General features: G+C 35.2%; 2 protein-coding genes across 9 annotated transcripts in view; one reads left to right on the top strand and one right to left on the bottom strand.

Moving 5' to 3' along the window:
• The window catches only part of adarb2 (adenosine deaminase RNA specific B2 (inactive)), a 597,874-nt gene that overhangs the window by 171,828 nt on the left and 413,763 nt on the right, over positions 1 to 12,283 (top strand). For all 7 annotated transcript variants that reach the window (XM_073941371.1, XM_073941369.1, XM_073941375.1 and 4 more), the window contains one exon: positions 3,353 to 3,484. The gene's annotated coding sequence lies outside the window, so the exon portion shown is untranslated. The remainder of the gene's footprint in view (positions 1 to 3,352; positions 3,485 to 12,283) is intronic.
• ifnu (class II cytokine, IFN-u) overlaps positions 1 to 12,283 on the bottom strand; it is a 121,898-nt gene that overhangs the window by 887 nt on the left and 108,728 nt on the right. Inside the window, exons 5-9 of one of the 2 annotated variants that reach the window (XM_068217288.2) lie at positions 3,322 to 3,554; positions 2,382 to 2,502; positions 2,226 to 2,303; positions 230 to 355; positions 60 to 137 (exon numbers count right to left, since the gene is read on the bottom strand). In XM_068217288.2, coding sequence (XP_068073389.1) covers positions 60 to 137; positions 230 to 355; positions 2,226 to 2,303; positions 2,382 to 2,498 — 399 coding nt within the window. In that variant the 5' untranslated portion in view covers positions 2,499 to 2,502; positions 3,322 to 3,554. Of the gene's footprint in view, positions 1 to 59; positions 138 to 229; positions 356 to 2,225; positions 2,304 to 2,381; positions 2,503 to 3,321; positions 3,555 to 9,627; positions 9,964 to 12,283 lie in introns of those variants that run through there. The other variant, XR_012399660.1, reaches the window with a different exon arrangement.

Here is a 12,283-nt window from a genome sequence, read left to right as displayed (position 1 = left end):
AGACAGACAGACAGACAGACAGACAGACAGACAGACAGACAGACAGACAGACATCTTACCTTCTTTTTAAGAAAATCTTCTAATTTGTTGAAGCATGTGCTCACAGACTCATTTTCAACACCGACCGAGTGAGAAACCTAGCCAGGAAATATAAACAATATGATCACCATGTAGATAATACGAGGAGTATTAAAACTAATAATACCACAGTCAGTGCAGCATTTCTTACACAGTGGCTCAGGCTGTGATGTGTGTGCTGAAGGGCTTCAATGAACGTCTTGGGATCTGGATTCTCCATGTACATGTGTTCTGCTTTCTTGACAATATGGATGAGGGAGTCTGCAGTTTGATCCATCTGTAAATCGTAGAGCATTGATGTTAGTGTTGTAAATAAACATTTGGTCACACTTTTATTTATTTAAATGTACAATTCATACTATTAAGTTTGACAATAAACCATTAAGGGGTCGACCACGAGAACGCAAGGTGCACCACACTGCTTTTTCTTTGCTAACAAGAAAAAAAGAAGTGCACTGCGCTTTTTATGTCACTAGGCAACCACTGAATCATCTCTGTATTGTGTCCGAGCCTTGCTCTTGATATTGTTATAGTTTTAATATTGTGATATTCATGATTTGTGAAGTCATACAGCTCCAGATAACTCGAAACAGCTGCCACTAGTCTCTTCTCCATCTATAAATGTCTCTTCAGTTGTCTTAACAACACAAACACTGCTGTCACCTCAGTAGAAACCCTGCCTCTGCTTTCATTTCATCGGAGATTGAAAAAGACACGACTGATGTAGCACAGTTTTTCTGCTCAGTGGTGACTTTTTTTTTACTGCAGGCACACAAAGTGCAAAGGCAAAAAAAGTTAGGCACAGTAGGCGCTTAAAATGCAAGTTGCTCGAAACGATCACTGCCATTAGGGCTCATTCACACCGAATGCATCTTTACTTCTAAAAACACTTAATGGTGTGCTCAGGAATGCGTTTGAAAAACGTGCAGCATGTTATGATGAATGTAATAATGACAATAAAAAACCCATTAGAAATAGGAAAACAATATGTTATGATAAACACTTGAAGATACAGATGAAGTCAGAATTATTTGCCCCCACATTTATTTTTCTCTTTTTTTTTTTCTTTTTTAAATACTTTCGAATGATGTTTAACAGAGCAAGGAAATTTTCACAGTATGTCTGATAATATTTTTTTCTGGATAAAGTCTTATTTGTTTTATTTAGGTAAAAATAAAAGCAGTTTTGAATTTTTTAAGAACCATTTTAAGGTCAAAATAATTAGCCCCTTTAATAATTTTTTTTCCGATAGTCTACAGAACAAACCATCGTTATACAATAACTTGCCTAGTTACCCTAAATAACCTAGTTAAGCCTTTAAATGTCACTTTAAGCTGTATAGAAGTGTCCTAGAAAAATATCTAGTCAAATATTATTTACTGTCATTATGATAAAAATAAATCTGTTATTAGAAATGAGTTATTAAAACTATTATGATTAGAAATGTGTTGAAAACATCTTCTTTCCATTAAACAGAAATTGGGGAAAAAATAAACAGAGATAATTCAGGAGGGCTAATAATTCTGACTTCAACTGTACATTATATAACTCATGATATTCTGTACGAGATCACAATAATCGCCTCGTCCACCATGATATAATAGTAAATAAAACACTTTCTATTTTCTCCTAACACTTTCATGCCACTTTTCTACTATAAACAGAAGCTCGCAACAGTTGCCCCTTCTCCGAGCTCTTCTGATTGGTCCACTGCTGTGGAACCGACAGTGATGAGCATCGCTGCATGCATGTGAAAGTTGTAGATTTGTAAACTTGACACAGCATCTAAAAAATGCAACGCTCATGTGCAAAGTGTATTAAAAGACGCAAGATGTGAGCGTAATGGTCAACACACTACCTATCAAGTGTGTGTTTACATCGAAAAACAATCGAAAAGTAACGCATTGGAGAAGAAAAATGCATTCTGTGTGAACGGCACCTTAGAAAATGGCTCAATGAACAACTAAGTAGCTGCTTATTATTAAGGTAGTTGGGTTTAGATACAGTATTAGGGATGTAGAATAATATCAGACTATATAAGTGCTAATAAAGAGTTAATATGGTAATAATAGGCAAGTAATAAGGCAGACGTAAATTAATTTATCACTTCAGCTAAAATATTACCAAACATTTTTATCAGTACAAACCGTATTGAGGAGGTGTCGTGGATCACACAGACTGGCTTCATCATAGTCAAACGCACAGTTGTGAGATATCGCCGTGCCCTTGGGAAACATAAAGTGTGTTTGTTCAGTTGATGTTTCAGAAAATGGAACATTCATATTTTATTTAAAGAAATTTACCATTGAATTTAAAGTTTGAATGAGATGTCCCCATTTGATGTGTCTGGTGCACTCCTTATGCGCTTGCAGAAATGAGATGAACATACTGATGATGATGACGATTCTAATCCAGGCCATTTTTCTGAAAAGAAACAAGAAATGTTGAAAACAAGAAAAGCACTGAAAATTGTACAAGTAATATTGAATTGAAGATATATCTATTGAAGACACCAACTAAAATGTCATTCAGTATAGCAAATTGTTTAAATACTAAAAAAATCTTCAGGTGTCAGCAAGATTTTAATAATTTATTACACAATAAAAGTTATAATTATAACTGAATTATATATTTTAATACCTACAATTCAAAATATGCTTTACCAACTATTTTTTTGGCATAATATATATAACACTGAATGACAATGGAACATTATTTCACTCATATTTTGACATTTTCACATCTCATTGACATTTTACATCTTATAAAATCATATTATTATACATCCTTCATTTCTAAACCCAACTACTAACTTAACAACTCTTCATTAGATGCTGATTAGCCATTTATTATGCGAAAATCTTAATTGATGGTTTGCTAATAGTGTGGATTACATGGATGTACATTAAAATAAAATAAAATCTTTAGTGCCTTTAAAAAAAGAACAAGACTGTGTCTTTATAAGTGACAAGTTGCCTTTACTTAAAAAGTGTGTAGGCCTTTTGTAAATTGGAAATGTTTAGTTGACCAAACTTATTTTTTACAAGTATGCACATAGTTAATGTATTTAATTTTAAAGCCACAGGTTTACTCAGTTTTTTAAAGTCAAACGTTACCTAAATGCTTTTACAGTGTTCTATATATATAATCACTTTAGTCATTTATATTTGATGCACAAAAAGACGTATTTTGTACGTAACAGTCAAAAATGATCCAAAGTATGACATTTGTGAAGATTCTCACCTTCTCTTGTTGTTCTTCTTCTTCTTTCCAGTGAGGGTTTCTGAGATGCTCTGAGATGCTGATGTGACATTGTGCTGTGGCTTTTATACCTTATACCGCACATGCACACCTGCCAAGCTGGGTCAAAGTGAAACAGGCCGAAAACACTGACCACACCTGTCAGGTAAGGTAGAAATGAAACGGATGCTCTTTTTTTTTGGATGCTCAACTTCTGGTATTCCTCAAGGAAGTTCCTGTCAGTGGAAAAATGTGGGGGCGTTTCAACTGATACTGGGTTACCGTTTCACTGTTATGTTTATTATTTTACTTTATTTGTTTATCTCACTGTGTAACTAGATAGCTTACTTACTAACTTACTCTAGATCTAAGTAACTGACTTATCCGATATATATATATATATATATATATATATATATATATATATATATATATATATATATTGATAGTTAATGTCTGAATTATTCGCCTCCCTGTTTATTTTTTCCCCAATTTTAACACATTTCTAAACATAATAGTTTCAATAACTCATCTCTAATAACTGATTTATTTTATCTTTGCCATGATGACAGTAAATAATATTTGACTAGATATTTTTCAAGACACTTCTACACAGCTTAAAGTGACATTTAAAGGCCTAACTAGGTTAATAAGGTTAAATAGGCAGGTTAGGGTAATTAGCCAAGTTATTGTATAATGATGGTATCGTAAAAAATATACCTTAAAGAAGGAAATATATTTTGACCCCAAAATGTTTTTTTTTTTAATTAAAAACTTTTTATTTTAGCCTAAAATTATTTTTTATTTTTATTCTGTTTTAGTTGGCCAAATAAAACAGATAAGACTTTCTTCAGAAGATAAAATACCATCAGAAATACTGTGAAAGCTAATATTGGTTTATTTTGATTTATCAAGTGCTGAGTTGCTTTTTATAAGCATTTATATTCAAGATATTATCTCAACAATCAATCAATGAAAATGCTTTTAATTGGAAAAGTACACGAATGTGCTGAAAAATAAAACGCATTACGAGAAAAGTCAGCAGCTGTAACGGTAAAGCATTGTTGCATTATTTTATCAGCAGCATAAGATGCATTGTTATGTTGCGGTTGACATAACATAATCTCCCTGCGGCACTGGAGGTTCCTTGATCATGTCAAATCTGTGACGTGCTGTTATAGTGAAAGTGGGAGGGGAGTTTGTGCTGGAAATGAAAGTGAAAACATTTGCTGACGCAAGAGATTCACAACTGAACAGCAGTTGGTGAAGATCCAACTATAGGACATTGGAACCATATCCGCCTACTGCTTTGTCAAACTACACTGTAAAAAAAAAATGCCCACACAGTGGATTTGTGCTGGGACAACATCAATGAATTAAGTTAACTGATTCGTTTTTACAATTTCCAGTGGATTAAATGTAAAACAATTAAGTTGTCTAAAAAAAAAAAACAAGAATTGTTGTTTCAGCTAATTTCTAAAAGGTAGTTTTAGCAAATTTAGCCAATTTTTTGAGTGTGCAAAAACATATCATTCCTTAAGGCTGTGTGTCCACAGAAACATTTTTGTTCTTAAGTCGAGCATTTATTTTCTGCTGTTTTCAATGTCTTTAAGGCACCTTCAGCATAGAGGTGCTGAGCAGGCATTTTTACAGTGCAAGTTAAAAAACGCATAGCTGATCAGTGTCACTTTTGAGCTAGTCATCCATCCATCCATCCATCCAGCCATCCATCCATCCATCCATCCATCGACCTATTCATCCATCCATCCATCCATCCATCCATCCATCCATCCATCCATCCATTAATCCATAGATCCACTAATCCATCTATCCATCCATCCATCCACCAATCCATCCATTCATCCATCCATCCATCCATCCATCCATCCATCCACCTATTCATCCATCCATCCATCCACCTATCCATCCATCCATCCATCCATCCTTCCTTTCATCCACTAATTAGCTAACCATCCACCAATCCATCCATCCACCCACCCACCCATCCATCCATCCATCCACCCATCCATCCATCCACCCATCCATCCATCCACCCATCCATCCATCCATCCATCCACCCACCCATCCGTCCATCCATCCATCCATCCATCCATCCATCCATCCATCCATCCAGCTGTCTATCTAGCTGTCTGTCTGTCTGTCTGTCTGTCTGTATATCTATCTATCCGTCCGTCCAACCATCCATCTTTGCTCAGTAGCTCACTTAGTATGATATTGTTCTTCATGTCTGGTGAAGCTCGGCCTATAAAAGAGATAACAGTCTTTATTTTAACTTTACTGTAAGATGAGACTATTTTAACATGTTAATTTATAAAAACAACTATTAAGAATTAGCAAATAGCTCATTATTTTAACTCATTATTTGTTATTCATTAACTACATTAATATATGTTAGTAAGCTTTTTATAAATACAGCTACAAGTGCTGTATTCTAGTCTTATGTTTATGTGTGTAATGTGCTTAATGACTGTTTTTTCATACTTTGTAATGATTCAGTTTTCATAACTAAATTAATATTGCAGTATTTACAAACCAGTTATTACAAAATACTTGGTGTTTTTTTTTAAGATCATTCAGAATGCGTAAGTTAATGATTAATGACCTATTTAAATTAGCATTTAGATATCTTATGATTCAGGCATATATTAATAATTACTTCATATGTTAATAAATGCTTGATTAACTCAACTTAGTTATAACTTAAACTGGAAATAATCAAGGTTTTTTTAGAGGTGTAGTTGAAGATGCAGCTATTTGCCAGAAAATGCTCCAAGGTGATGCTCTGATGCTTCATTATTGGAAAATAAAACTGAAACTAGTTGAAAAGAAAAAGCTCCCAAACACTATACTGCATAAAGCATCACTACAAGGAATAAAACCTGTGTCGACATGCACCACACAGCACTGTTCCTTGAAACCATGATGAAAGTATGTTATCTTGTCATTCATCTACAGCAGGGATGTAATGTTGGCAGCAAAATGTCACTTGGTAGTTTTTTTTTTTATGTGGAAAGTACAAGTACTTGTTTACATTAATAACTATATACATAGATACTATTACCCTATAGTGTAAAAATGTAATGAAAAAAAACTAATATTTTTATGTTGCTTTAACTTATTTTAATGAAAAGTTATATCTGAAATAACTGGTTTTGTTCAAGTGAATTGAAGTAAATGCTTTCATTTATTTCAACATAATTGATTTTATGTTGGGTGACACAGTGGGCTCTATTTAGACGATCCATTCGCAAAGTGCAAAGCACAGGGTGCAAATGCATTAAGGGCGTGCCAGAATCTTTTTTGCGCCGTGGCGCATGGTCTAAAAGGGTTGAGTTTATTTTCTTAATGAGTTATAGTTATGAGTTATTGTTCTTTATAAGTTATATACAACGCTTCACTAGCAAGAAAACAATTGCACAGAGCATATACAGCGTGAGAATGAGAGATGAGCCTCCTCATAATCTACTTTCGCTCTCGTGGATAGGGAAACCTTTACGCACAAACATCAATTAGCCTGTAAATAATTAATTTAATTTGTTAAGCGCAAAGTTTTGTTTCAAAACTATTTCTAAATTCAGTTCTAATTTCCAGCAAACAAAAAAATTAACAATAATAACAAAGTGTGTTTAAAAAACAGAGTTATATACAAATACATATGCTGTGCCTCATATGGTCTATAACCTGACAGGTGGGCAAATCTAAGCTTGTTTTTAATAAAACAAATATAAATATGCATATAATAAATAATACTGCTAATAATAATAACATTATACAAAAGCAAATTGTTATGAATGAACTGAAAAAGCCTCCCGAGATGAAGAAGACATGAAAGGATGGTTTTTATATTTATGTAGGCTAAAAAAGAATATGTTTTGTAATATTTTAATTCTTTATATTTATATCCTATATATATTCTTATTATATCCTACATATATCCTTAATATCTTAATTCTTTTTCATATGTAAAGATATTTGCGTATTGCTGTAATTTCTGTTAAGCAATGTGTAAGTGAGGCGCTCAACTAACGCAATCTGCGCTGGACTTTAGACCGGCTTTGTTCTGGTCTATAGAAAATAGCGACGCACTAGCAATGCGCCTCAAAATGCCTCCTTTTTTAGACCAGAACGCCTATGGGCGCACATATGAGCGTGAATGCATTTGCTATTTAAACAGCGTGCTGCAAAACATCAAAACGACTCTTGCGCCGAGCTGAAACTAGCAAACAACAATTGCGTCGCGCCTTGCGCCACATTTCACCAGGTGTATAATAGGGCCCAGTGACTTATTATCTCACAGCAAGAAGGTTGCTGGTTTGAGCCACGACTGGGTCAGCTGGCATTTCTGTATAGAGTTTGCATGTTCTCCCCGTGTTGGCGTGGGTTTCTTTCTGGTGCTCCGGTTCCCCCCAGTCCAAAGGCATGATGCGCTATAAGTGAATTAAATAAACTAAATTGGCCATAGTGTGTGAATCCCAGTACTGGGTTGCAGCTGGAAGGGCATCTGCTGTGTAAAACATGTTTGATAAGTTGGCGGTTCATTCCACTGTGGCGAACCCTAATGGATAAAGGGACTAAGCCGAAGGAAAATAAATAAATGAATAAATGGTTTTATGTTTTAAATCTAGTGAAAAGAGCAAGTAAAACGCAGGTTAAAAACACTTTTGCAACTGCATTTTCCGCAAGCAAATCGTTAAAAGCTTTAGCTGTCTGCAGATCTGATCGGAAATCATTATCTGACTGACTTTGATCCCTGCTTGATTGGTCAGGATGACAGTGTTGTCACTGGTCATTTCCACAGACAATTGATTTATTCGGAAGAGGTTTAAAGATTAGAAATACATGAGTAGTTGTCCCTTGCTTTAGGATTGGTTCAGTTTTTCATTAACACTTTTTCCATCCAAAATTTAAAAATTGGATTTGCATCAATTCAATTCACATAAAAGATCATAGTAAATTGGAACAGTGTAGTTCAGTTTTTGTTAGTGTTTAAGTTCAGTTCAGTTCTGTGCGGTTTAATAATCACAACTTGGAGTCTAAACACTGTAGAGCAAATCCATCAATGTGTAGCTCTACCGATCCCAAACCATGCAAGCTAGTGGCCACAGCGGAGAGGGGGAAAGAAAATTTCACAAATTGGCGAAAGTGAAGAAAAAAAACCTTGTGAGAAACCGGACTCAGTTGGGCTAGACCAGTTTAATTTCCCCACTGGCCAAAGGCATCAATACCTTTTTATCAAATGTTTTTTTTTTTTTCACTGTATTCTGTTGCAGTTCTTTTTATTTTATTTTAAAAAGCTACAAGTACACATGATCTGTTAAAATTTGTCTTTTTCTTTGGGAGCATTAACAAAATTATTCAATAAATGTGTTTCCATCATTCACGTCTTGTTATCATATAAAATATTATGCAGCTCATTTAAACGTTTTACGATTTTTTGTGCATTTTGGCATTTCCTATTGTGTGATATTCTAAAAACAAATGCACAAAAAATGTAAATAAACCCCCTAAAAATCTCTACTATCACAGTAAAGAAATGGCAGCTAGAAGCACCAGTGTACGGCTCTGATTTTGCAGGAAAGCTACTTTAATCTGCAGCAGTATGCTACTGTTAAACATATTACAGTACTGTGATGTTGAAATGGAGCGACACAGTGGCTCAGTGGTTAGCACTGTGGCCTCACAGCAAGAAGGTCGCTGATTCGAGTCCCGGCTGGGTCATTTCTGTGTGGAGTTTGCATGTTCTCCCCATGTTGGTGTGGGTTTGCTCCGGTTTCCCCCAAAGTCCAAACACATGCGCTAGAGGTGAATTGGAGGAACTAAATTGACTGTAGTGTGTGAGCGTGTGTGAATGTGAGAGTGTATGGGTGTTTCCCAGTACAATAAGCAAGAGCAAATAATTCTGACTTAAACTCTGTATGTAACTATATTTGATGTATGCTTTTACAGCGGTACATTTTCAGAATTCACAACAATGCATCAAATTGTTTAAATAATTAGCAATATGATGTATTGTATGCTTTTAGCAACACACAGCCTGTGTGCGGTATCAGTTACAGATCGCAGGAGTGCATAGGAATGCTAAACAATCCTTCATGCACAGAGGTGACGTCGTTTTTTTTTTTCGGGAAAGATTGACAATGTAAATCGTGAAACCTGTTTGAGCGGTAAAGCACAGTGTCGGAAAGATGTCAAAAACAAGTCAATCAAAAACATAATTGCCCACATTGGTTTCTGTGCAGAACATTCGCAAACTTGTATTCAATAGAAATACAGGAAACGTGATAAGTTGAGTTTATAGGTTTCTCAGAAATGCAAATGCTTTATTGACAATAAACAGGCCTGTGTTTTGTCATGGCTTAGATATAAGGTGTGATCTAGAAATGCACTTATAAACACTTGAGCCTGCTAAAATATAAATAAATGAAAGATACATCATTAAAATGTTAATTACTACTTTTGTATGAGCATAAAAAACAGTGTCTCAGTGGTTAGCACTGTTGTCTCACAGCAAGAAGGTAGCTGGTTCGAGTCCCGGCTGAGCCAGTTGGCATTTCTATGTGGAGTTTGTATGTTCTCCCTTTGTTGACGTGGGTTTCCTCCGTGTGTTCCGGTTTCCACCACAGTCTGAACACATGCAGTATAGGTGAATTCAATTAACTAAATTGGCTGAAGTGTATGTGTGTGTGTGAATGAGTGTGTATGGGTGTATTCCCAGTACTGGGTTGCAGCTGGAGGGCATCCGCTGCTTAAAACACATGCTGAAAAGTTGGTGGTTCATTCCGCTGTGGGGACCTCTGAAATAGAGCCTTGGTTTATACTTCTGCATCGAGTGATCGGTGTGACCCACAGCGTCTGCCTTGTGTGTAGCCATGCATTTATACTTCCGAGTGCTGTTTGTGTTGCTCTGCAATAACACTTCTGAAATGCTAGCTGTCAGTCGGTGTTCATGCTACTCTGTGTTGAGTATCTTCGAGGGTGTTTTGTTTTTTCTGAATGATACCTTAATGTACAGTAGATAAAACTTGCACATTCAGAGGTGGGAATTGGCGGACGTGCAGCAACTGTAATCTTAAGGTAAACACAAAACAAAAGTTTCCATCTGGAGCTCCTTCACGGGACTCGACACTTGTTAACACTCGCTCCATCGGGCTCGCAGCTCTCAGCTCCACCCATACTTGTCAAAGTTACCAAGTTGACCAATCGCAAAGCTTGCGTTACTTGTTGTTGTGATTGTTCGAGAGGAAAACGCATCAGCGTCAGTGTCAGCCATGGTGAAGGGCTATGCGACCACAGGTAGGCTGTGCCAGATCATACGCGAGCAGTTGACGCAGAAGTATAAATCAGCTTGAAGCTTAAGGAAAATGAATGAATGGATGAGCATAAAAAATTATACAAAATGATTTTATAAATGCATCTTTTTTTACACGTAAATGTTATGTATAATATTCAGTGAGACCAGGCTGAATTGGAAATGTATTTATTTGATGTATTATTTGATATTTTCAGTCTTTAGTTTGAAATGTAATATTTTTATATATTAAATATGTGCAGTTTTTCAAACTTGCGTTATATTTAGAGTTTTTACACACAGCTTGCAACCTTTTTACTACATCAATATACAAAATATCTTATTTTCTTCGTCTTTTCCTCAGTTTTGTTGCGTATTTTGTTGACACATGCAGTTGAAGTCAAAACAGCTAGGCCTCATGTCAAATTAAAATTATTCGAAAAATGTTTCCCTGGTTCTGTTTAACGAGACGTTTTAATGACTAATTTCTAATATACCTATTTCTTTTGTCTTTGGTTTGTTGCCAGTACATAATATTTTACTAGATATTTTGCAAGATACTAGTATTGAGCTTAAAGTGCCATTTAAAGGCTTAATTAGTTAACCTTACTGCTGTGTTCGGGTCAAATCTGACCGGATTTACAACTTAAATCACTCATAAATATTGTTTTGCATCTGATTGCCTTAAGGCCTTATGATATCCTCCCCACTCTGCACTTGAACATATTAAAGTGATGATCACCTCTTTCATTCAATTTTGAGTGTTTTAATCAAGCTTGTTACACCTGTGCTGTTCCCGGTCAAAAGTGAGCACCATAGGAAATGAATGGGTATCCAGACTATATTCATCCATTAAACAGAAAACATTCTCTTACACACCACCCAAACTCACTCACTCCCTCACTAACTTCTTTCTTTCAGCCTCGTTCATCTCTGTAGCTGGAGCACTTTTAGCGAAGCTTCGCATCAAAAATTTTATTTAATTAGACCATTAGCATCCTGCTCAAAAATGGCCAAAGTATATCTAGTGCTAGTTCTGTGTCCATGCTCATCATCTATAACGTCAGTCCCTATATTAGTATGCTAATACAGTCCAATTGATGAACTAAATGAGAATTTGAGCATTCAACATACTGGAAAGTATACTGTTTTGTTGTGCTTTGCTTGTTGATAAATCATTCAGATGGATCAAAATTGTAATTTCTTTGGTCAGACCCTGTGATAGTTATTTTAGCGAGCTAATGAAACAAAATGTTTTGATTTCTGTCATCTATTCCTAATTGTAAGGGGGCTAATAATATTGACCTTAAAAATAAATTTTAAATGAGAGCTTAGCCAAGCTAAAAGAAATACTATTTTCTAGATATTATAGACAATACTGTTAAACCTTGAGAAATATTTGAACAATAAATTATATATATATATATATATATATATATATATATATATATATATATATATATATATATATATATTCGTTTCTTTTCTTTTTCGGTTTCACATTCCAATTCAACTGAAACAGCATTACAGGGATAATTCTTTATGACAGTTGCCTTGCTCCAGGCGTTAGTCATAGTAGGGGCATCCCAGAACAGTTTAGCTTTGGTTCAACTTCCAGAGTTTCCAACATTGATTGATGTTGAACCCACAACCTTC

The sequence above is a fragment of the Danio rerio genome, chromosome 24 (assembly GCF_049306965.1).
Source record: "Danio rerio strain Tuebingen ecotype United States chromosome 24, GRCz12tu, whole genome shotgun sequence".
NCBI classification, from domain to species: domain Eukaryota; kingdom Metazoa; phylum Chordata; class Actinopteri; order Cypriniformes; family Danionidae; genus Danio; species Danio rerio.
Note: the sequence above shows the minus strand (reverse complement) of the source record. Positions and strands in the feature narration are given on the sequence as shown.